Genomic DNA, 27,038 nt, shown 5'->3' on the forward strand with positions numbered 1-27,038 from the left:
CCACCGCGCTCCGCTCGGCTGCCAGACCCCGAGGTGGAACAGGGGTCGGCTGCGGGAGGCGGGAGGGCAAAGACACCAGACTTAGCGGCAACAGGTATGCACAGAAGCGGCAAAGGGTCCAAACAGCAACAGTTGTGAGCGGCGAAAGTTCCCCCCCTCGACCGGGGTGACTCTGTATTTGAGCGCCTCCTGGCGCGCGTTTGGCGCGATTAGCGCCGCTAGGGATGCTGGGATATGTAGTTTCCTCGCTCCCTCCACCGCGCTCCGCTCGGCTGCCAGACCCCGAGGTGGAACAGGGGTCGGCTGCGGGAGGCGGGAGGGCAAAGACACCAGACTTAGCGGCAACAGGTATGCACAGAAGCGGCAAAGGGTCCAAACAGCAACAGTTGTGAGCGGCGAAAGTTCCCCCCCTCGACCGGGGTGACTCTGTATTTGAGCGCCTCCTGGCGCGCGTTTGGCGCGATTAGCGCCGCTAGGGATGCTGGGATATGTAGTTTCCTCGCTCCCTCCACCGCGCTCCACTCGGCTGCCAGACCCCGAGGTGGAACAGGGGTCGGCTGCGGGAGGCGGGAGGGCAAAGACACCAGACTTAGCGGCAACAGGTATGCACAGAAGCGGCAAAGGGTCCAAACAGCAACAGTTGTGAGCGGCGAAAGTTCCCCCCCTCGACCGGGGTGACTCTGTATTTGAGCGCCTCCTGGCGCGCGTTTGGCGCGATTAGCGCCGCTAGGGATGCTGGGATATGTAGTTTCCTCGCTCCCTCCACCGCGCTCCGCTCGGCTGCCAGACCCCGAGGTGGAACAGGGGTCGGCTGCGGGAGGCGGGAGGGCAAAGACACCAGACTTAGCGGCAACAGGTATGCACAGAAGCGGCAAAGGGTCCAAACAGCAACAGTTGTGAGCGGCGAAAGTATACTGCAGGCAATAGTGGAGAGTTCGTGGAGGGTAGAGTGTGAAGGGAAAGGAGGTAGACAAGGGGAGAGGGGTACTATATACACTTTTGAACAATTGGTTTCACTGACTATAGTGTCTCCGTTTCTATGGCGGAACAGAGCTCCTCCTCCCCGCCCACCTCGAAAGCTTCTGCCGTACCGGGGATAGCCACACTCCTTCCTCGGGAGTGTGGCACGGCGAAGCGTGAATCCGTTGGCTCGTCTTCTTCTCCTCCTGGTTCACGCCGTCCTTCGTTTTCGTCCTCTTCTCCTACACTCCTCGCTCCGTCTTCTCTGGGGTAGTTCCACGCCGACTGGTCTTCTTCCGGGTTTTTACTCGCTGCCGCGAGAGTCGCGTCGTGCTGGGGTGGTTCTTCATTAGTGGTACACGCCCACTTAAAGGCACCGCTTTGATTTCTCTCCCTTTGCGGTAGCGGCTGCCACGGTTCCTGGTAGTCCAGAGGGGAAGGAGGGAAGGAATCAGTGAGCCACCATTCGTCTTGGGCTTCCACTCCCTCGTGACGATGTACCTCGTTACACTGGGAATGCGTAAAAAGCCTATGCCTCCCTAGAGGTGGCACAAGGGAGGGCGCAACAAGGAGAAATATCATTATTTCTCCTCATTTTTTCTACTTTCTATTTTGGCTGCATTCTGCAGCACAGATAGAAAGAGGAAATCGCCTCCATAGATTGTTTTTGTGAAGGAAGGTGTCCACCATGCACAAAAACAATCACTTCTAAAACGCAGACACCCTTGCACCATATAGTTTCAAAAACCCTCGTCTCTGCCAGCACCTGAAGGTGAAGCATGGGCCACCTTACACGACGCTGCAGAAGGAATCCGAGCATTTCGTTGTTTTCTATTTAGAACTTCGCTGCAAAGGACTCTATTAACTAATTAATATGTGAATTGTGGACAATGTAAGTATGACCCATGCCGCCAGCCATAGGGAGATAAACACGTCACACAAGCAGAGATGTATCCAAGTGCCAAATTAGGATTTTTTATTTTTCACCCGTGCCAAAAAATGAAATAAGTAGCGGGCTACTCGTCTGGTATTCGCTTCAGTGCCTCGAGAGAGTAGCAAGCGCTATATAAATTACAATACAATAAGAAACGGGGAAGCCAGTAAACTCCCACTTTGAAATGAACACTTTAAAGTGCCCTTCTTTGTCAATGTCCTGCACTCTTTGGCTGCCCCTGTATGGATACACACACTCCACACTTAGAGCAGGGGGGTTCTTGCTGGTTTTACCCTCCCATGACCTTACACACTGTCACACACACATACACACACACATCGAGACAAGATACAAAAATAACAACATGTAGCTTTTTGATACTCAAGTAATTACGTTTATTTATACTTACAGTTACCAATCATACAATAATGTGAACATTAGCCTTATTCTTATGCTTATCCCCACTCACTTTAGGGTCCTAACAAAATAGTTTTCCACAATACATTTCAGTTGATGTTATCTAATACTTACATCCCTGCTTTCTGATCATAACCCATTCCCTGTTTACTATGAGTCTTCTACTTAATGACCACAAGTGTGCAACATGTGCTTACTGGAAGCATGATAAAGGACTATGTGTTCACCAGCACCTGGAACCACGTGTAAAATGTATTACATTTTCAACATTTAATGTAAATATTTGTATTTATTTATTGATGTCTACTGTGAGAAATTGTAGTATTAGTTGGAGGGCGCATCTCAAATAATAATCACAATTGTTTGCCAGTGTCAACCACAAAAGTCACTAAATAAACCTTTGCTTAGCCCCTGATAGCTTGACATAAAGCAGTCAGCCTTAACTTACAGGCAATCTGTAAATGTTTATGCAATACTCAAAAAGTAATAAAGTCAAAACATGACAGAAGAAAAAAATCAAAACCAATTTAGAAAAATAGTCAATTTCAAAAAAAATGTATGACACTGAAACAAAATAATTCAATAACCGTAACAAGAGTGATGAATCTTTAAATTTGAATAAAAAAATAGTGCCATAAGGCAAAGTGCTAACTGCAGTTATTGGTCAAACTAGATCGGGTCAAAGTTAAACGATAAGGCTGAATGTGATGGAGCATATCCAACTGGAAAGTTTACCTTGGTTTATGGAAAAAAATGGTTGTCGACGAGTTGTCTGCAGGGTATACTACAAGCTAGATCTGAAGTGGGACTCAATGACGGCAGGTTGCTGAAAAGCAGAGTCCCAGTGTGGTCATCGACAGTGAGAAAGGTCTGGAGTCTGTGCCTAGGAAGACCTTGACGCTGTTGGATTGCTGCCCAGTGCTGTCCCAATAAGGCCATCTACGTTTGGACTTACAAACTTTTCTGGAAGTCAGATCTCCTTCAGTGGGTAAACCAGCAAGCTGAGGCTGGCTAGGAGTTCGACAGCTGCCGCTTCAATGGTGATCACGATCGCTGTCAGTTCTCTAAGTAAAAGTTGACAAAAAAGATTATAAGTCACATCTTTTGCAGTGTGGGAAGGAGGAGTACGCTTTTCCACCAGTTAAGGGTCAAGGAGCCCTACTTGGGGGTTAGTACTCACTCCTCCACAGGCCAGCAGTAGGGTCCAGTGCAGGTCTAGTTGGTATTGGTCGGTATGACACTGGCTGGAAGAGAGGACTCTGGAGGCTTGTTGTGTTCCTGTAGCTCAAACAGGCAGTGAGCCAACTAATCCTTGGGGTCACTTCTGGAGCCTAGGTTCAAAGAAGCAGTCCGGCCTTCCTTCAGGATCTTCAGACAGCAAAGCAGTCCTTCTTTTGATTCTCCTCAGGTCCAGGAGTATTCCAAGGCGAGTACGTTTGGTGCCACATCTATGCCGAGTGCCATTCTGTGGGTGGGGGATACTCCTGGCCACTCCCTAACCAATGGGGTGAAAGTTTTGAAGGGTGACCATACCCACTTTTGTGGTAGTTTCTGTGTGTTTTACTATATGCAATCCCACAACACCTCTATTTCAGTAAAACCAACGTAGCAGAACTCTTCTTCCACAGGTCAGAACTCTTTCATCTGTAAATGAGTTCTAGGGCAACTTCCCCTACCACTGTGTAGAAAAGCCCTCCAGTGTTTTTTGCGCCCCATCTTAGTCTCTCTATATGCAGACGACGTTACTTTATATGTAAACGGCCCGACCCATAACCTCAACCCATTGCTGTGCAAATTCATACGATTCAGTGGAATGTCTGGTATCACCATAAATTGGGCTAAATCGCAAATATTTCCACTTACTCCAGCTGCGAAGCCCTTTGCTATCGATTACCCTATAGTCTGGTGTGCTGAGCAGGTGAAATATCTGTGGGTACTGGTCACCATTGATCACGCGGAGCTTATGCGTAGTAATTATGGATGTGCATTAGAACCGGTCACTGATTGTATTACTAGGTTCAGTCCTGTCAAGTATCACGCATCAGGTGTGACACACACGCATTTCAGTGCGGTGTTCCGCATCACCGCACTGAAATGTTTTGTCACGCATTATGCCACCTCAGTTTGCCCCACCAGCGGCACCTCTGCACTGGGCTCTGCTGCTCCTTTAGAGACGTGCTGCGTTGCTGGGCTGACAGTGCTGACAACTAAATAGTTAAATCCGACCGGCATCTGCTCTAAACTCTGGAGTGCAGAGCGCTACAATGTATAAAATCTCTGCCCGGAAGGCAGCCTGTGTCACCTGGCAACAGAATTTTTAGCGGCGCCGCGGCGCGGTTTATTCATTGACACACAATGAATTACTGGGCGGGGTGTTTAGGGTGGCTGCCCTCTCAGCAGTCGATGCTGCTGTCAGTCACACTGGGCACACCATGGGGGCCGGCCCGTGGTGATATCCGATGACGTACAGTGTCGGACGGTGCCCTCACGGAGGAAGAAGAAGAGTAAGTCAAGTGAGCAGCACTGAGAAACGGCGGGGAATTTGAAACTTAATTAGACGACTCGAGTCCACGAGCGAGTCAGCCTGGATTGACAAGAAGAATGCTGCTGCAGTGTGCACCGATTCATGCAGCAGCAGTGCAGCCACGGACCCGGGAAGAGTCTCTGAACTCTAGAAGTAAGTGTTATTATAGCTACCATAAGTATGAGTCATGATAATAAAATAATACAAATTTCACTTTTTGAGACCGAACTTTCCTGCTCTCTTTATTTTCAGAAGGCCGGTACCCCATTCCTCTTTTCATGTAATGCTTATTATAAGCTTAACATAAAAACGGCTGATTGAAAACGGATGCCCCCCTGGATTCAACCATATATTTCCTCCCCCTGCCACTGCGCGGGACAAATAGTGGTTAAAGGTTGGCTCTGAGCACGAGGCGCAGCAAGGCACAATCTGTTTGCATCACCTACAATCACATGGCCGCACCTGCTGCACCAGACCCCAACATTGTTTACCAGCCGTTCCTGCCCCTGTCTCTCTGGATTGCGTGCAGGCTCAGCCTCAAAGCAGATCATCTCATGCCTGCAGAGGCACCAGACCTGTGTTCGAGGCACAGGGTCAGGTCACGGACCAGTGCACAAATACAGCATTACAGATTTTACTGTTATCAAGCTGTGTCGGTAGTGAGAGCCTCGAAGCTCTTTTAATTTTAGAGACACAGACCTGCCCTCACTCATGGAAGCACTCATTCCAGAGCAGAGAAATCACATTTTCCGGGTAACATTTTTCTTTTACAATTTGTATACACTCGACTAAAAGGTATTCAAGGGCTTTACATGAGCACCTGTTATACTGGCACTTATTCACATTTATTTTCCAACATTAAATTGAAAAGTAACCTTGGTGGCAAACCCAGTGCAAGGCTGCAAAACTACCCGATCAGAGAATAAAAATAAGTGCACAACCAAGCACAGACCTTAAATTCCATAATCTATTGCTAACGTTGGTAGCGTAACCAACCCCTTTAGGAACTTATCCGTTTTCTACAAAGCACACCGTTTTATAGATGCATTACTCGTGGGATCTGGCACCCGTCCTACCAGTTCTGAGTGACCTTATACTCAAAGCTGCGTACCAGCATCTAATGTTCTAATGAGTCATTCTGTATTCTTTTTTTTTTACATCTAATATTTCAGCCGAGGTGGCTTGTTTAAAAACTAATTTATGGCAATTTTAGACAACTCAAAAACACTTGATGTATCTGTAGCTGTGGGTTTACATTTCAAAAGCAATATTAATTCTGAAAGGTGTTCGCCATTTTTTACCAGCACGGGTCTAAACACTGGTGCATTATTGATAATGCCTTAAACCTAATAATGCCTGAGTGATGTACGTTTTTGTCAGTAACCACTGCAAGGTTTCTCTAGCATACCATAGTTGCCGCAGATTAGGGGTCTGATCAATTCTCCCCAAAAGTGATCAGGCAGCAGTCATCACAAGGTGTCGATGATCTTTCTAGAAATCACTATAGTACGACCACTTTAGAAATGTAAATCAATTAATGACCCTCCATTTCAAGAGTTTACAGCAGTTTTCATGGCTTCTACTAGGTCTCTCACTGCCCAGAAGGTGGTAATTTCCAATATGTATCAAAATGAACATTATTCCTCAGTTTCACTTGTAGGCAAGTGTCACTTGAAGTGTCACACATTTGGCACTACAATGTCCCTCATAAGCACACCTAATTCTTGGAAATGTAGCACTTGAGCAATCTGAAAATTGGCAGCTATGTACTAGGGTTAGTGTCCTTCCATTTCTGGTGGTCTGCAGCAGTTTCAAGAAGTTCTTGGAGTTTCTTGTTGCGCAAATGGCTGTAATTTCTGATATTTATATCTTTCCCTCGTCTTCACTGCATGATTTGTGCTCGCGAGAAAGTGTTACTCAAAGTCGTTAAAATGTCACTCATAATTATGAAAATGTCACACATGGCAATCTGAAACCTTGGCAGCTATGTAGGTTGATAGCTTTGCCCCTCACATTGGCGGGCGCATCTCGCTTATCAAAATGATTATACTTCCCAAGTTCCAATATCTTTTTTTAAACATTCCCCTATACCCTGGGTGACCCTTTTTTAAAATGCTTAGAACAGAGCTCATACGACTGGTTTGGGGGGCAAGCAACCACGATTACAGTGGGAGATCCTCACCCGGCCATATTCACAAGGGAGTTTTGACATGCCGAATTACGAGTTGTAATATTTATGCGCACAGGCACATTTTGCACATTATTGTTCCACCCACCGCTCCCCCCACCCCCCACCCCCGCCCCCAGATACACACCTCAGGTTGCAACAGAGCATTTGTCGGCGCATCCAATCCCACTGGACGGAGTAATCTTAGCTGTACCTGAACATAGGGCTGTAGATCCGACTTGAGTAGACTGCACTATTAGAACCTGGCAGCACCTCCTCGAAATACTTACGGTATCAATGCTATATTCTCCGGCGCTTTCCCTTACATATCACCCACAGATGCCACTGTTATCCGAAGGCATTTTCTCTGAGGCCAAATCCAAATTCCAGATTCATAGCTGGGGCGACCTCATAATGGTTCCTTTAAGAACATGACACAACTTTTTCAAAAAGCACAAGCCTCCTCTATGGAGATATTTCTGCATGTCCGATTGAGAAAAGGTATTAGAGAACACACTCTGTCATACCCCAGAGAACCTCCTATAATGGTACCACTGCATCATGTGCTGCGCACCCCTGATACCTCCCATCTAGTGTCGACCCTATACCATAGCTTATACACAGACATTGAATATAAGCCCTGTCCAGCTCGTGCTAAATGGTGCATGGAACTAGGATACGATATCACGGACCGGCAATTGGATTACTGCTGTAAACAGACAGGGCTTATCTCTTCAAACAGCCGACTCCGCATCACACACTATAAATATCTACATTGTACATATTATACTCCTGCCAGACTGCACCGCTTTGGCCTACGGGACCATGCAAGATGTGATAGATGTAACACAGATGATGCAGATTTCCTTCATTTGGCGTGGTCCTTTGGGGTAATATATGCGTACTGGCAGCAGATATTTGACGCCCTGGCGCACATGACCCTGCTGGACTTACAGATGTCCCCTGTGCTAGCTCTGCTGGTATACACCGAATCGGTCCCAACTGCCCAACGCAAGTTCGTTGATTTTAGAATTTTATTAGCCAGACGTAAGGTGGCCTGCAGATGGGGCAGTGGTAGGGCTCCCAAATTTAAGGACTGGCTAGGAGATCTGATCCTATGGCAAGAATACTTGAATACATATGCTGAATTGATTCCCGAACCTTCCAGGCTGCGAGATATATGGGCCCGCTCACTATGTACTTGTTAGAGCACCCACTACTAGTACAGGCTGACACAGCTCCAGCGCCCACATAAAGTACCTGCACCAGCACATACAATATAAACGCTCATATTCTGGGGATTGTTAATGTGATCACCAATTGTGTAACTCAATTGTGGCCTATGGATTCTATGCTCATTTTCTCTACAGGGTGTGGTACTAATTCACCCGATCGACGTCATCATGACTGGGAACAGGCTCTTTGCTGGTCATTTTAATGGCCTACGGAAAAAACTAACTCAGAGACTGATGCTAATGAGAATACATTTTGCCTATGTAATGTACCAGTCTTCTCTCATCATGGGATGTATTGTCGTGCCTCTATATATGTACTTGTGCTGGAAACATAGGGGCCCATTACGATGGCGGACGGAAACGGGTACCGTCCACCATGGTCGCAGCAAAAATACTCCCGATCGCACTGCGAAGAAACCGCGGGTGCGATTAGGATATTTTTGGCAACACACACCGACCGCGACGGACGGATCACCACAAAGTCCGCAGCCAGCGGACGGAACCACATAAACTGCGTCCGCCGCGGACGCAAATACCACGGAAAAAGTCCCAACCGCCGCAACACCTGCGGAGTGTCCGTACGCACGATTAGGATCACCCCGCCATCCCAACAGAACTCACCACCTTCCACGACCGCTGCGGAAACAAAGCATCGACAAACGGAGCTTGGCTGCCGAAGGACCAAACGAACACCACCCTTGCCGTCAACCCACCATTAAAATGGCGGATGGAAGTAAATAGTAAACAAAAGAAACAAGACATACACCCACCTGGAACACCCACCTCCAACAACTAGACGCTCCAATGACACACCCCCAGCACAAACAAGTGCACCCAAGTAACCACACCCACAGAACAACTGACCGCCACAAACCATTGTACACAACCACCACACAGAGTATAAAAGGAATCCCTCCCATCACTCCAATCCTATGCATCTCAGCCGAGCATCAACATAGAGACAGAGCACCAGAAACAACAGAGAAACACAAACACACATACAACCTGCACAACAACACACCCACCACACCAACCCCACAACACCATCCTCACACCTGTACACCCCACACCACCCACACCTTGCACATCACACACCATGGCACTCAAGAAAAATCCCAAATTCACAGAGAGTGAGTTGAAGGTCATGGTGGATGAAATAATCCGTGTGGAACCACATTTGTTTGGTACCCTAGTCCAGCAGACCACAATTGCAACCAAAACCACAATGTGGGACAGGATAGTTAGCAGAGTGAATGCATCAGGGACCGTGCCATGCAACAAACACGAGATCCAGAGGTGGTGGCACGACCTCAAGACAAGGGTGAAGGGCATCAGGGTGAAGAACCACCTGCGGGCAACCCACACTGGCGGTGGCACTCCCCCGGAACCCATACCATACGCCGAATAGGAGGAGAAGGTGCTCGGCATATTGCACCCAGAGAGCCTGGAAGGAATCGAAGAGGGACTCAAGGCTGGTAAGTACAAACCAATGACCACTATCACACAGTAATTGTCTGCCATGCTCAACTGCCAAAACACATCTCCCAGGCCACAATCCATGCATGTGGACCACACAGTCACACAAATGTGAAGGCCAGGGCTCAAAAGCACGCATCATGACCAACCACAAAGGTTGCCTCCTACGTCCTCAGGCTTGCATGTGGTCAAGCAGTGAACACTACAACTCCCACCAGTCCCACATGTCTCCAGGGAGGGGGGGTTTGGGGTGGGTGGGTCCAGCACTACAACTCCCACCAGTCCCACATGTCTCCAGGGACAGGGGGTTTGGGGTGGGTGTGTCCAGCACTACCACTCCCACCAGTCCCACATGTCTCCAGGGAGGGGGGTTTGGGGTGGGTGGGTCCAGCACTACAACTCCCACCAGTCCCACATGTCTCCAGGGAGGGGGTGTTTGGGGTGGGTGGGTCCTGCACTACAACTCCCACCAGTCCCACATGTCTCATCCCAGAGCAAGATGGAGTCCATCCATCATTTTGTGACCAGTGCATCTTCCCCTTCAAACTCACAGGTAGGTAGGCATCTCCACAGGGGCACCATCCAATAGCAGGACAGGACTATACACATCCAAGTATTGTCCACCCACCTCCACACCACCAAAATGTCCACTACTGTGTACAATACCGATATGATGACACCAACAACCATGTACTGATTTGCTAGAAATATGTAATGTAACAACTACAAACCTGTCATATCCATAGTATTGATTCCTACATTCTTGTCCCTCAGGTGATCGCAACTTGACTGGTGAAACCAGCACCTGCCAGCAGCGCTGGGATGCCTCCGGGTAACCACGCGCTATATAAATGAGTATTCATTCATTCATTCATTCACCAGTCGCCCCCCTCACAGCCGAGTCCCTCAAGAGAGGAATCCCAGGACAGCTCGGGTGCAGAGGACGATGCTGGGCCCAGCACACTGCCAGGGACATCTGGCTCCCAGCCCATCCATGCCTCCACCACCTTGGCCACTGTAACTCCAGCAACAACTCACATTGTGAGCTGTGCAGCTACCGCCGCCACCACCACCACCACCACCGCTCCTGCCAGTGCCACCCTCCATGATCCATCGGACGATGATGGGCCCTCTACTTCTCAGACCATCAGGGAGAGTGGACGTGGTGTGACAACGGTAAGGCCACAGCGCACAACCAGGAGTGGAGGTGCAAGGGGAGTCCGGAGACAAGAGCCAGCCCATCCTGCCACTGAGACCCTTGCAGCCATCGCCAGGGTGGAAGCCTGCTATGACCGGTCGCAGGCTACGGCGGATAGGGCACACCAGGACTCTGAACTGACACGCCAGCTGTCGAGGTCCATGGATGCCCGTATGGGCCAAATGGTGGACCTCATGGGCCAGCAAACTGCTCTGGGGAGGAAGTGGCTATCCCGCGCCACACCACCTCCCCCTCCCCCAAGTGCCCAGCGGGACAGGTCACCAACACCACCACTGCCAACATCATCTGAGGCCACTGACAGGGAGGTAGTCCCTGAAGAACCTGCCCCCAGAGCTGGGCCAGCTCCGGCTCCAAGACGGAGGGGCCGTCCGAGGAACGACCCAGCACAGAGCAGTGACAATGCCCCATCCACCAGCTCGAAGAGGGGCCGCAAATGAGTCCACCCAACCTTCACCCTGGCCTTCACAATGCTAACTATCTTGTCCCACATTGGCATGCATTGGCACAGGTTAGTTGGACTAGGGGGACACCATCCAATGTGGTGTCCCCACATTTTTTACATCTGCCATGACCTTCGACTCACTCTCCCCCCTACCTTTTTTGAATTATGCACAAACACTAATCAGCACCATGTAAATAACACTCAAGGCTGTGTGATATCCATGTTTAAACCAGGTATGTCTCAGTTGTTGTGATTAGCTTGTGCCGGGATCAATGTTGGTTTCATTCCTGGCTCGGTGTGAGTGACCTAGGCACAATCAGAGAACAAGAAGCACAGGTCAGGAAACTGATCCACAACCATCACAAATCAACGTACAGCAACAACACACAAACCACATTCATCACAAAGTTAGCGTATCACAGGACACACATCAGGGATCAATGCTGGTAAACCATGTCCCACACACATTTGCAAACATGCCATGACAGGCAGCAATCACACACCACATCCAACCATCTCCAGCAGACATACGTCACACATTGTACAGCAGCACAAGAGGCACTCACTCACCTTCATGGAAAGTAGTGATCGATGAGCTGACGCCTCTGGTCCACACCTTCTTCCTCGCCACTATCCTCATCACTGGACATGGGTGGGATGGGATGTGGAGCAACCTGTTGTTCTTCAGGGTCCAAGATCAGTTCAGTATTCCTGCGCAAGGCCAGGTTGTGGAGCATGCAGCGGCCAATCACTATTTTGCATACTTTGCCTGGTGAGTATGGCAGGGCCCCTCCGGTCTTATCCAGGCTTCTAAACCTAGACTTCAGCAGCACAAATGTACGTTCAATCACACGTTGTGTCCTCCCATGTGCCTCATTATAGCACATTTCACCTGGGGTAGTAGGATTCCGTAAGGGGCTCAGCAGCCACGGTCGGTTTGGGTACGCAGAGTCGCCTAGGTGGGGTAGTGACAGAAAAAACATCATCATTAGGATTGTTGTGAACAGCATGGTACACATACAACACAGTAGTCAGCACAGCACACTCACCTACAAGCCACGCACGTTCTGGACGTAGATTAGCCATCAGTTGGGGGACAATGCTGCTCCGCAGGATGTGGGAGTCATGTGCGGACCCGGGAAATCTGGCACACACATGGGAGATGATGTTGTCAGCCAGGCACACCACATGCACATTGAGTGAATGGAAGTGCTTCCGATTGCGATATACGGGTTCACGATCCTGGGGTGGAATCAGACCAATATGTGTTCCATCAATGGAACACACCACGTGTGGAATGTTGCCCAGGGCATAGAAGTCCCCTTTGACTGCAGCCAGCTCTTCCGGACGTGGGAAATGTATGTAACCATCCCTGTAACGCATCATGGCGTTCAGCACATCACGCAGCACCATGCTGACCATGGATTGGAACCTTCCCCCCGGCATGACCAATTGTGTACTGGAATGTGCCTGTTGCGAAGAAGTGAAGTGCTGCCATCACCTTTGCAGTGGGTGTAATTGCTCCGGGATATGTCCTGTGTGGCTGCAGATGTGGTTCCAATTTTGCTACAAGTTCAAGCAATGTCCGGCGGTCAAGGCGGAATTTGTGGATCACCTCCTCTGCAACCATGTCCTCCAGCACAGTGTATGGACGATGCACATTTGGAGCCCTCCTGTGTGGGAGTAGATGGTAGCAGATGTCAATATTCCAACACCGCACAACTGTGCCACACTATCACATCTTGAACAACACAATCCAAATGATACGATTTGCAGACACTGATTGAATGTGTGACGTCACATGGATATAAGCCACTAGAGCCAACTACACACACAATGTACACCCACAAACAACATCCTGTGTGCAAACATGGTACTGCAATTGTGCGTTACATCTGCTGCATGCTCAAGGTCCATCACGGTCACACCCTTGAAACCGCATGTGCGCGCTACCGCGACGGTGCATCATTTGAAAATCATCACTCACTGGCGTCGCAATGGCGGTGCACGCATTCCTTGGGGGGGGGCGCGGAAGGCAAACACATACATTTGAATGCGCAAGTGGAAGTGGCAGTTGGTACCTCCCCTTACAGACACATTGATGCACCCACCGTAGACCGCCTGGTGCGGGGGGTCACCCACCGCCTGGTGCGGGCGGTCACCTACCGCGGGTTGCGGGCGGTGGGTGACCGCCCTGTGTATCGATGGTGGCCTGGCATGGATGGCCATGTCCGGTCACCCACCGCCTGGTGCGGGAGGTCACCTACCGCAGGGTGCGGGCGATGGGTGACCGCCTTGTGTATCGATGGCGGCCTGGCATGGATGGCCATGTCCAGTCACCCACCGCCTGGTGCGGGCGGTCACCTACCGTGGGGTGCGGGCAGTGGGTGACCGCCCTGTGTATCGATGGTGGCCTGGCATGGATGGCCATGTCCGGTCACCTACCGCCCGCACCAGGCGGTGGGTGACCGCCCGCACCAGGCGGTCTACGGTGGGTGCATCAATGTGTCTGTAAGGGGGGTACCAACTGCCACTTCCACTTGCACATTCAAATGTATGTGTTTGACTGCCCCGCCCCCGAGGAATGCGTGCACCGCCATAGCAACGCCAGTGAGTGATGTATTTTAAATGATGCACCGTCGTGGTAGCGCGCACATGCGGTTGACGGTGTGTGCCCGTGATGGTCCGTGCACATGCAGCCAAATGGAACAGGTTACGCGGGACGCGTAAGCGATTTCAAAAGTAGCGGAAGCCGTACACCGCCACAGCAGGGCCAGTCATTGGACAATTTTGAATGAGGCAGTCCGGGAAAACCAATTGCTGCAGACGTGTGCCACTGATATCAGCTCTGTGCCCTATATATGTGTGGATTTGAGCAGCACACATCCACTGCTTCCAGCCACTGCTGCCTGCACCCATCACCCCTACTTGCTGCTGCTGAGCACTCCGACAACTTCTGCCTGCACCCATGTGACCGTGGGGCGATAGCGGGCCGGAAAATCAAGCAAGGAGGTCGGATGTAGTGGGCAATGGCGTTTCTTTTATTATGCAAGAATAGAGTCAGTACAATGCTGGGGTATTGCAAGAGAGAAGCGAAGTTCCTGGAGAGGACGTCTCGTGCTTCTTCTGGTTCTTCGGTGGGTATAGGTCCTCCGGGCAGGTCGGGTGCTGGGGTGGTCCTCGGAGGTAAAGAAAACAACAAAAAGGAGCGGTTAGTCCAGCTGGACTTGTTATGGTACAAACCGTAACCAACACCGGGCATACAGTGGAGGGACTTGAAGGAAGAGACCGGGAGGGAGGGGAGGCGGGACGGAATCGGAAGGAAGGGGTAGAAAGAGAGAAAAGAGTGTTCTGTGAGGGTATCCTATGTACTAAGTGCTGTACAAGTGGTGACGTGCTATACCGGATATTACAGTGCTGGCCAGGCCAGTTGACACTAAAGAGAAGTTGGTATTTACAAAGCACCTAGTGTGCTACAGAGGTGGATTCGGTAGTACTCACACGCTCCGCCGCAACTCTCCAGTGAGTTGCGGCCGCTCTTCAGCCACCTCCTCTGGACTCCACCAGTACTCGCTCCACTCTTCTTCTCCTTCGTTCGTCTGTTCTGCGTCTGCTCCGGTCCGAGCCTCCTGCCACGAGATCGCTGCTCCGACGGCATCTCTGTCCCTGCTTCAGCTTTTTCCTAGTTCCGGCGACGACGAAGAGGAGGGACTTCCGGGGTCATGGGGGTGTGGTTCCGGTACATGGCTGCTCCCAATAGGTTCCTGAAAAACAGAGAGGGGAGGGGTGCTGGTTGTCATGGTTTCATCCATGGACGCCTCATACTCGTTTGCCGAGAAGGGTGAGTGTCCGAGTACAAGAGGTCCGGATGGGGTCTGGGAGGGAACCGCATCACAACCCATCACCTCTACTTGCTGCTGCTGAGCACTCCAACAACTGTTGCCTGCACCCATCACCTCTACTTGCTGCTGCTGAGCACTCCGACAACTGCTGCCTGCACCCATCACCTCTACTTGCTGCTGCTGAGCACTCCGACAACTGCTGCTGTTGTGCCATACTCCGGGATCTTGCCATGTCGAGAGTCAAAGAGATCCGGTCTCGTCCCTTCACCGCAGCGGAGCTGGATGTCAGCGTGGACGGTGTGCTCCGCAACTTTGAACGGCTCTACGGCTCCTCCGGACAGGTGGTAAGTGCAGTGGGGGACATGTTGGTGTGCATGAGGTGGTCACTGACTCCTGGCTTCTGCAATCTTGGCTGTGTGCTGTGGGCCCTACACATATGTCGGAATGTGCATGGCTGCTGACAGATACGTGTTGCCCCTATCTGTGTGACTCGCCAACTGTCCACTGACTTGCCCCCTCTTGTCTCCCATCATGGTAGGTCAAGCTGCACCTTCGCAAGGCCGTGTGGAGGTCCATAGCACGTGATATACGGGCAGTGGGGGTGTGTAATAGGCGACACACACACACTGCCACAAGCGCTGGGACGACATCGCCAGGCTCAGCGAAAATGTTGCGGAGATGACCCTGGGGCAGATTCCAAGATCTGTGCGGCTTGCACAACGTAACATGACCCCTCTCATGCACCGTATCATAGCTGTGACTCATCCTGACCTGTCCGCCCGGTTGAGAGGGGAGCAGCATCAGAAAACTAGCGGTAAGCACAGTGATTGCGTTTGTGACTTGTGTGAGCATGCATGTTTTTCCGCTCACACACAGTAGTGACATCCATGGTGTGTATGTGGTGTTGCAATTGCATGTTGGTGCCATTAGCCGAGTGACCGTTAGCATCCATGTCAGACAGGTGGACAGACCAGTTGCAATGTAGTGCAGGGTCACAGGACATGCCGTTGAGGTCTGTGGACCCATGGCATTACATGTGTGGTGGTCTGCATGCATTTTGCAAGGTTTTTGGGGGTCTGTGCCCCTCTCATATACTGCCTCAGATGTACCTGCTCTTTGCCATGGACTGTTGATGCTCTGTGGCCCTCTGATGTGCTGCCTCAGATGTACCTGCTCTTGCCATGGACTGTTGATGCTCTGTGCCCCTCTCATATACTGCCTCAGATGTACCTGCTCTGTTCTTTGCCATGGACTGTTGATGCTCTGTGACCCTCTGATGTGCTGCCTCAGATGTACCTGCTCTTTGTCATGGACTGTTGATGCTCTGTGCCCCTCTGATGTGCTGCCACAGATGTACCTGCTCTTTGCCATGGACTGTTGATGCTCTGTGGCCCTCTGATGTGCTGCCTCAGATGTACCTGCTCTTGCCATGGACTGTTGATGCTCTGTGCCCCTCTCATATACTGCCTCAGATGTACCTGCTCTGTTCTTTGCCATGGACTGTTGATGCTCTGTGACCCTCTGATGTGCTGCCTCAGATGTACCTGCTCTTTGCCATGGACTGTTGATGCTCTGTGCCCCTCTGATGTGCTGCCACAGATGTACCTGCTCTTTGCCATGGACTGTTGATGCTATGTGCCCCTCTCATGTACTGCCTCAGATGTACCTGCTCTGTCCTATCCAGTGCCCCTGCTCCTGGGTACTGTAGGAGTATATCCCTATTTTGTTTAATAAAGCTAGGTACTCCTGTGTAGTGGTTTCTCTGTGTCATTACTTGTTGTCTCATTGCATTGTTGATATATTGGTGCTATCGTAAATGCTGTTTCCACAACATGCACCTCCCCCTCCCCACGTCACGGCCCAGGCAGGTACTCCCCTTCGGACAGCGATTGGTGTTTTGGCCTACCTGCGTCGTCGTCTGCAAGCTTCCATGACTTGCTGGTGGTGGAGCACGAAGAGGATTGGAAAAGCGTGTAGAGCTGGGTCCATGACGGCGAGCTGCCTGTGGTGGGTATCTGTACAATGATTTGTCTCTCCGCTGAGGTGATTCCGCCGTGTTCAGGCTGGTGGTTTTTCCGCTGTGATTTGCTGTGTCTTTTCCGCAATCGTAATCTCGAGGATGGTCGAGACTTCATTCCGTACGGCGGTCTCTCGGGATTGGTTACGTCCGGAGCGGGGTCGGTGTATTTTCACGGCGGTGCTTGTTCTTCCGCAGCGTACGGAAATTTGGCAGGGCTTCCCATCCTAATATGGCGGATGGACTGTCAGTGGCTGGCGGATGGGAAAAAGGCATTTTCCGCGCAATGAAGACCGGCGGACGTCCCTCCGTCCGCCATCGTAATCGACCCCATAATTTGGAAATGTTCGTTATTGCTGAATAAAACATCAATACAATTTTTTTTTTTTTAAAGGAAAGCATGTCACAGTACTAGATCATTTGCATAGTGGTCTCTAAAGGCCTACATATTCTGCACCTAAAAAAAGCTTTGGCAACGCTAATAGATCTGGCATTGGCTTTCAGCCAGTGTGTTTGTCAATGCTTGTTTCTTTTGGTTATAGTTTTTGCAAAACTGTCTTGTTGGGGAAGCTGTCGGGCCTTCGTCAATCAAATAAAAACAGTAACTAAAAGCAAAAGTGGGTTTTGGTCTAAAAAGCAGACATTGGAATAGTAGTCCCTGTCACTGAAGGGAACCACTTTGTGTGTGAACTGGAGATCTGCAACTTGTGAAATGGCCGGATACCATTACTTGCAATATACTAATCCAGTAGGTGTCCCATAGCTCCATGCTGTATACTGCAGTGGGCGGAATTAAAATAAAATGGAACAATTCCAGCCCAATGGACGAAGAGGACTGGCTTACAGCCTCTTCATGTAAGTATATCACACATATAATGTTATAAAATCTAAAGGGTTTGTTTAACGGCAGAACTAAAAGCTACCCAAGCCAGACCTACACCAATTACAAACACACATGCTGCTTGTTCTGATTAAAGTTTTAGCAAAAAACATGACTTCTACGCAAGAGTACCTGCGCTGATTCTCACTCAGCCTCTTCTCTGCCCTACATCCCTGCAGCTCATCTTATGCACACTTTGATTAACTTCCACAAGCATTAATGTGTATACAAGCAGGGCAGTAGCCCCTATGTATTTCAGCCCAATGCCAACCTTACATAGTGTGTAAGCCTTCAACAACATGTGTGGTCATAGATGGACTCCGCAACATGTAAGTCGTTCTCTGGCATTTCCCCCATATTACGCCAGTCAATAACATAAATGTATGGGGCTGTCTAGTCATGACACTGACATTGAGGCCGTTCCTTTGGCATAGGAGTAGTCTCATGTAACTTGGATAGCACTAGGGAGATGGGGATTTCCATTAAAGTGTTTAAAACAACCTTTGGCGCAACACGGCTCCCAGCCCAGCCATCAGTGAGTATGTGTGTGTAACCCTACTACTACCTGAACCCAAAGCCCAGGAGCCGTCGCGCTTGCCAACTAATGGATGTGATCCACTGTGGCGCTGGGTGCGCCAAGGAAATAAATAAATGGGTCGTGGACTGCTTGCAACCTCTCCCACATCAGGCCTTTCAATGGACTGCTCGCACCACGATCATATCAGGCAGCCAATGTGTGGTGTGCATCATTGTTGCTGATGGGTCTGGGTGGTGGCTTGTGGCCTGGGACTTACCCTCTTGAAATATACAGGGTTGGATTTAGGATCAAAAATAGGCCCGGGCACGCTTAAAAAAAGTGACCCACCTTTGCGGATTGCCTTTCCGCAAAACACTGTTTCAGGGAAGTTCTATGAAATGAAGGGAACAGGTCTCTGAGGGAGGCATGTTTTGATAAGTTCACTTAGATAAAAAAAAAGGCACAGATTAGTTCACACTGGTGAATCACACCTGAATACATGTGAGGCGACTTCAGCTGATGCCCCCTACCCCAACTCAATCTGCATACACTATTGGACTAGCCCAGCGAGAGAAAGGGAGTGACACCTCGGCCCTGTTGGTAAAAGGGAGGTAATAGAGGCCGATCTGCCTCTCATATTTAACAACAAGGGGTGGTGATGGACAGAGTTTCTAAATTAAGCAGAATACTCTCACCCAGTCAAGAGATCAGGGCTAGATCCAACACCGTTTTTTAGCTCACTGCACCATCCCAGTTCAGAACCTGGCTATATGCAAATTAGTCTGTTCCTGTCCCAGTGCATGATGGGAACAGGGCAAACCAAACTACCAAGCCAATTCTTACACTGGGAAGGAAACAAGCTTCCGGGGACCGGTTTCTGGCATTTCAGCGGTCGTCGGCCCGGCTTGCTTGAATCCTGATGGTGCAATGAGCAAGGGACTCACATCTGAGTATACCCTTCCACGCTTAGGGTGGACAAAATATTTAACAACAAGGGGTGGTGATGGACAGAGTTTCTGAATTAAGCAGAATACTCTCACCCAGTCAAGAGATCAGGGCTAGATCCAACACCGTTTTTTAGCTCACTGCACCATCCCAGTTCAGAACCTGGCTATATGCAAATTAGTCTGTTCCTGTCCCAGTGCATGATGGGAACAGGGCAAACCAAACTACCAAGCCAATTCTTACACTGGGAAGGAAACAAGCTTCCGGGGACCGGTTTCTGGCATTTCAGCCGTCGTCGGCCCGGCTTGCTTGAATCCTGATGGTGCAATGAGCAAGGGACTCACATCTGAGTATACCCTTCCACGCCCTGATGTCTCTTCTTTGGCACTAGATATTTTCCAAAACTTCCATCAGTGCTTAAAGTAATTTGAGATCACACTGTTCAATAGCTCCTTTAGCAAACTATAATGTGAGGAGAGGTGAGGAGAAAATATTGTTGGCAGAATATTCTCCGGCATCCATATTGTATCTTAAATTTTGCCCACAACAATTTTGCCCAATTTGGAGTAATATAAAAGAAATTCAAACACCCTATGGGTCAATACTTTTGAACATGACATTTAGGGCCCAGCATTTGTATCAGTTTATATTTCTGTATATGATATTCTGACATACAACCAAGGACACTGCTTAATTGCTGCCAGTGGTGCGGGTAGGGCCACCGCCACTTATTTTTCCTAATCAGTCTTTGATGCAGAGGAAGAGAGAGAAAACAGAAACGGGAGAAAAAAGGAGTAGAGGTAAAAGAAAAAAGAAACAAACAAAGAAAGAAAGAACAAAAGAAAGAAAGGAAGAGAAACAAACAAAGAAAGCAAGCATGAAAAGAACCCTCAAGAGTGAGTAGGGAGTGACTGGTAGTGGATGAAAGAAGCACAAGATGAAATCAAGATTAGACAGCCTTGGTAGTCAGCACACCTGACATTTAGTAGCACTGGTATTGGACTTAAAAGGAAAACGTTGGACACTGGTCCATATTCTTTTACAAATTAGGCACTGACGAAGGGAGCGAAGGGTTTGAAGGTCACATTTGCAAATTATGATGACTGTTTAAAGAGACATGATGTTGGACCTTATCTTTCAGGTTGTTGTGGAGCCGGCGGTGAGGCAGAGGCACGGACAGATAATCAGGTGAGACTCAGAGGCGGGGACATTGCAGGCCTCCTTGGCCTGGGGCGGTCGGTGGTTGATGGCAGTGGCGTAAGGCAGAATGATGGGTACCCCCTGCAGAATGTGGTGACAGGTCCCTGGGGTTCCAGTAATCTACTGATTTATCCAATTTGAGCTGAATTGGGGCTCCCAGAAGGGTCGGGCCCCCTAAAGGGTAGGGCCCCCATGCACCACAGTAGCTCTAGGGCCTGTGATACAACTATGATCCTTTGACATTGTTGTGTCAGTGCCTTTAATACTTTTGCTGTTCTCTAGTGTGCCAAAAGCTTTAATTGGGCTTTTGCTCTTTTAATACAATGAGGTCAGACCCATAGTCAAGCATATTGGAGGTGGTAATTGGTCAGAATCTCAGATACAACCTAACACACTCAAAATACTGGTTTAAACGCAGATGGCTATAAGTTAGAAAGCAAGCAGATCTTTAATTGTAAGGTAGATTAATAGGACAGTAAAGTATAAGAGTATGACTACACGCCAAAAGGTCCCAGCATCTTGTGGGACTGAGACACCACACCTAATGCTATGAAAGCGCTAGCAACTCTAGGCGCTATAACTTTAAGCTTCATGTTGCACCATAACAGTATGAAAATCCTTCTCCTGCTCAACTTTATCTCAGCAGTGGCCAGGGAGCATGAGACTACCATTGTTTTACTGCTAAACTCTGCTGTCAAATGAGGAATTGCTGAGGGTTCACGGACAATTCACAGCAAGACAGCTCAACAGCAAGGATGAAAGGTGCAGAGCCTGATGTCTGCAAGTATCACCAGCAAACTGGCACTCAAAGGTTATTGGGGGGCCTTGGGAGATTATGCCAATAGTAAAATCAAGCCAGTGTTGAGTAAGAAATTAGGGCTTGAATTCACTGCAATGCCGCTACTGTCAAGGTTTCTGTTCTTAGGGTCCATTCCATGGGAACCAGGCCAGAACAGGAGGCTGGGTCATTCTGGGGTTTAAGGCTTGTGGGTGGAACTTGTAACCACCTTGAGCTGCTGAGAGAAGGCAGAGGCTTAGTGGGGCTTCCGCGTTGACATATACGCAGTTTGCCTAATCCAATGGAAGAAGGGTGGGTAGAGTAGGGGCCGAGCAGGCGAGCTAACTTACTCACAAGGAGGCTGCTCTGAAGGCCTTTGTCTCATTGCTAAGGTTCCTGATTTTGGGTAACACTGGCAATTGCAGACATGCCTCTGATATTTGGCAGATTGTTTTATGCTCAAGCAGATCCCCATAGTTAGGCCTTGGTCAGTTCGGCCACAACTCTGGCCCACTATGTCAGGCATAGATCCCTTCGCCTTATTTCAGTCACTCTCCCCTGTCTCCTCTGCCTCACAGCCTGCAGCAGCTGAGGAAGCTCCATTGATGGCCGAATCCTGTCCCTTAAGATCACAGCTTCACTGGATCCTGCAAAAGGCAACACCTTCCTCGATGCAAGTGCATAGGCACTTGCATCGACAAAAAGGGTAGCTTAAACACCAAGTAAGTGTGCTGGTGTATGTCCAAAGGTGGCTACTGGGAGGGGGGAAGAGGTCCAAACTTTGAGGCAAGCGGACAATCAATTGGAAAAATGACAGGAATAGCCTCAGTGACATCAAATACCATTTGACGCCCTAATGACATTACAGGTTGGACCACTTGTTCCAAACATAAACCCTTAAAAAAGTTGCTTGTGGCTGCTGATGGGACAGGGGAAGGGCAAATAATGGAAAATGTATTAAATAAATTAAACATCACACTAGTGGGTCTGTTTACTTTCTGGTCCTGCTACTACCTTCATAACCACTGAGGGGTAGAAGTTACAGGGTGTCAGGAGAAAGCCAGGAGTTATGGATTCCCTTGGTACCCCCAAAGGAAATCACTGGGGACACCAATGACAACTGTGCATCTTATGGGCTGTCTCCACAGTAGACTGAGACAGGGAAGTGAAGAGAGGAGGCAACCAAATGAGTTGTATTTCAGAATATTATAGTTAGACAGAAATTGTATGCCCTAAATATTGTTTTAACAATATATCCCCTTTCAGGGTAGACTTTCCGTTATTAACTCCAATGGGGTGATATTTTTGTGAATAACACAATATTGATCTCAGACTGTATCCTGACTGTTAGAAGCGGCTGTCTCTAGTTGGCAGAGGTATACACTTCTGACAAATAGGGACACACCTTTTCTAGTCAGGGCAAGGGGATCACACACTTAGATAACCCCTGCTCACCCCCTTGGTAGCTTGGCAAAGCAGACAGGCTTATCTCAGTGGCAGTGCGTTAAGCATTTATGACCACATACAGTAATAAAGTGAATACACTACAAATGGACACGACACAGTAGTATTATAAAAATAAGGGTTTTTATATCAGGCTTAGCACAATACCAAATAACGACAAAAATATACCACAGTCTTAATAAATACTCTTGGAAGGAAAAATAATAGTTCAAGCACGGTTTCTTCTTAGCACAAAGTCTTTAGTATCAAAAGCAACTCTTCTTCGTTAAAACACAGTTCTTGGCAACAATGTAACCCACACAGGAGTCACACGACGTCGAGGCAAAGTTAATCCAAAGGTTCGGCGTCGACCGCGAGGAGCGCTACGTCGAGCCCGGAGTCGCACAGACCCCAACAACACAGTACCTTGGAAAAGTGAAGCACTCGATGATCAGCGGCGTCGAGATGTCCGGCGTCGCGACTTCGCCGTCGATCCAGGCTCGGAGTCGGGACGATCTGCAGCGGCGTCGACCGAAGTCAGGCAGGAGCAGCGCTCACGAGGCGAAGCAGGATACGGCGTCGTCGTCGATGTCGATGACGATGTTGCAAGAGTGAGCAGCGCTCACGGCGTCGAGAGGGCTTGGTGTCGATGCGATCAGCGGCGGCGTCGACACAGGGTCACTTGGAGCTGGAGCCAAACTCGCTACTCACTGGCGTCGCTACTGGCGTCGATCGGGCCCGGCGGCCAGCGTCGAAGGTGCGGGACACTGGAGCCGTTACTCACGATGTCGAGCTGAATTCGGCGGCGTCCGTCGGCGTCGAGATTGCTGGATTCTTCAGAGGGGCTGGATTTTCAGGTTCCAGCAACAAGCACTTTCAGCAAATAAATGAAGTCCTTTGGCCCTGTGACTTCAACAGGAGTATGGCACTCTTCCAACCCTAGGAGATTTTCTTTAGCAAAGTTTGAGAGTACACACTCAGTTCCTCTCTCCTGGTTCCTTGGCAAAAATAAAGAAGCAACTGCAGGATTCCCCCAACAAACAGCACTCTGGCAGAAGGGGTAGGCAAGTCCTTGGATCAGCAGGCTTCTTGTCCTTGGTTCAGGTTTCCTTGTCAGAAGTGATCTAAATTCTTGGTTCAGGGGTCCTTCTCTTATACCCCTTTTTGGCTTTGATCCCTTTGTCCATGCAGGGGAATTTCCCCCCATCCTGGGTTTGTTGTGGGTGTTGCCAGGCCGAGGCACCTGGCCTATTCACTGTGCAGGGCAGGGTCTTCAGCCGCCCAGCAGGAGTGGAGCCAGCATTGTCACTGGCAGGGGCAGGGCCATCAGTCGCCCGGTAGGAGGTGGGGCTCGGAAAGTCCCTGGCAGGCTCAGAGTCATCAGTCGCCTGGCAGGGGGGTGGAGCCAGCATTGTATCAGGCAGGGCGGGCTATCAGGAGCTACTCTTCCCCTACTCTCCCTGCAAATGCCCCACTCACCCCACACTGACTCATTCAGACCTCTGGAGCCACCCAGCTCCTGTCACACGCACACCAGAACCAGCAGAGACCGGTAGACAGTCAGACAAAAAAATAGCCACTTTCTAAAAGTGCTATTTTCAAACACAGAGTCCAAAAACCATCCACCCAAGCGGATGCATTATTAAACCCTGAGTTCAGGGATACCAAACTCGACATTGCACCCTACTCCCCGAGCCCGCTAGGATTATAACATTAATAACCCTGGCAGCCCATTCTAACTGATGGAGAGCAGGTGACCTTACAATAGTGAAAAACGAAAATGGCTGTAATTCACTATGAGGACATGCCAACCTTGTCAGGTCTGTCCTACCTTATGCTTACAACGCACCCTGCCCTTGGGCCTACCATAGGGGTGACTAACATGAAGTTAAGGGAAGGTTTCGGGACTGGCAAGTAGGTGTACTTGCGCAGTCTGCGTGACAGTACCTGACTGCACGTAGGTCTAGCAATGGCAGACCTTTAGACATATTTTACCAAGCTGCTTCTGTGGGTGGCACAACACGTGCTGCAAGCCCACTAGCAGCATTTGTATTTACAAGCCCTGGCACTCCTGGTGCACTCTACTAGGGACTGACAGTAAACCAAATAAGCCAAACATGGAATTCAATCAATAAAGTAATTTCACATAGGGAGCACTTGCACTGTGGCACTGATCAGCAGTGGCGCAGTGCCCAAAGCAATATACCAGCAAAAACATCGTAAACAGAGGAGGCAAACAGAAAAAATGGAGGAGAGACTCATGCCAATGATGCCAGGTCTAACATGTGTCCCCTTCAGCTGAAATGTGGGTGAACTACCCTTACCCTAGGGAGTCCTCATCACTAAGGCGGAAAAATCTGGACAGACCATCAGCATTGGCGTGATCTGTGCCAGGGCGGTGTTCCACCGTGAAGTCCATCCCCTGTAGGGAAATGGACCACCTCAACAGCTTTGGATTCTCACCCCTCATCTGCATCAACCATCTGAGGGGCCTGTGGTCTGTCTGAACCCGGAAGTGAGTCCCAAACAGGTAGGGTCTTAGCTTCTTCAGCGCCCAGACCACAGCAAATGCTTCTCTCTCTATCACACTCCACCTCTGTTCCCTGGGAAGTAACCTCCGGCTGATGAAGGCTACAGGTAAGTCTCGGCCCTCTTCATTCACCTAAGCTAGAACAGCCCCCACGCCATGCTCTGAAGCGTCCGTCTGGACAACAAATTCTTTAGAAAAGTCGGGTGCCTGGAGTATGGGTGCTGTGCACATTGCAGTTTTCAGGGTGTCAAAGGCCGTCTGACAGGCATCAGTCCAGATCCCAAGTCGTGGCTGCTTCCTGGAAGTCAGCGAAGTCAAGGGGTGCACAATGTTACCATAATCCTTGACAAACCTCCTGTAGTAACCCGTGAGACCTAAGAAGGCTCTCACCTGAGTCTGGGTTTTGGGCGGTGCCCAAGCCAGGATGGTATCAATCTTGGGTTGCAGGGGGGCCACCTTGCCGCTCCCTACTTGGTGCCCCAAGTACACCACTGAACCCTGCCCAACCTGGCACTTACTGGCTTTGATTGTGAGGCCTGCTCTACGCAGGGCCAACAACACTTCCTGGAGGTGGCGCAAGTGTTCCTCCCAGCTGGCACTGAACACTGCGATGTCGTTCAGGTAGGCGGCACTGAAATCCTCCAGTCCAGCCAAGACCTGGTTGACCAACCTCTGGAAGGTGGCAGGGGCATTCTTCATCCCAAAGGGCATAACCCGGATCTGGTAGTGCCCATCTGGTGTGGAGAACGCTGACCTCTCCTTTGCCCCATCAGTCAAGGCGATCTGCCAGTACCCAGACGTTAAATCAAACATACTAAGGTACCGGGCAGCCCCCAACCGATCTATGAGCTCATCAGCTCTGGGGATGGGGTGCGCGTCAGTCTTCGTGACTGAATTGAGTCCTCGGTAATCCACACAGAACCGAAGTTCTGGTGAAGCACCGGGCGCTGCAGCCTTCGGGACCAAGACCACTGGGCTGGCCCAAGGACTGCTAGAGGACTCAACCACCCCTAAGGCAAACATTTTGGAGACCTCCTCCTTGATGTATGCTCTGACCTTGTCAGTCACTCTGTAAGCCTTGTGCTTCACAGGAGTGCTGTCCCCAGTGTCCACATCATGGACACACCACTGAGTGACACCAGGAATCAAGGAGAACAGATCAGGGAATTGTCCCAACAGTTGGCGACAATCCTGCTGCTGTTCAGGGGTCAGGGTGTCAGAGAGGACAACACCATCCACTGACCCATCTTGCTCTTTTGCATACAGGAGGTCAGGAAGAGGCTCACTCTCCTCCTCCATTCCAGCATCTGTAGCTAGGAGCATGCCCACTTCGGACCTTTCTAAGTGGGGCTTTAGACGGTTGACATGCAGGACCCGCAAAGGGTTCCTGGGAGACTTCAAGTCCACCATGTAGGTGACATCGCTCTTTTTCTCCACAACCTCAAATGGTCCAGTCCACCTGTCCTTGAGCGTACAAGATTCCACAGGGGACATGACCCAAACTTTCTGACG

At 49.8% G+C, this 27,038-nt stretch overlaps 1 protein-coding gene across 4 annotated transcripts in view; it reads left to right on the forward strand.

Annotated features, from left to right (window-relative positions):
* LOC144799961 (uncharacterized) overlaps positions 1-27,038 on the forward strand; it is a 128,845-nt gene that overhangs the window by 88,449 nt on the left and 13,358 nt on the right. For 3 of the 4 annotated variants that reach the window (XM_078671598.1, XM_078671600.1, XM_078671601.1), the window contains one exon: positions 20,717-20,763. The exons of the other annotated variant lie outside the window; for it this stretch is intronic. In XM_078671598.1, coding sequence (XP_078527724.1) covers positions 20,717-20,763 — 47 coding nt within the window. The remainder of the gene's footprint in view (positions 1-20,716; positions 20,764-27,038) is intronic. 4 annotated transcript variants of the gene reach the window in all.

The sequence above is a fragment of the Lissotriton helveticus genome, chromosome 12 (assembly GCF_964261635.1).
Source record: "Lissotriton helveticus chromosome 12, aLisHel1.1, whole genome shotgun sequence".
In the NCBI taxonomy this organism is placed as follows: Eukaryota; Metazoa; Chordata; class Amphibia; order Caudata; family Salamandridae; genus Lissotriton; species Lissotriton helveticus.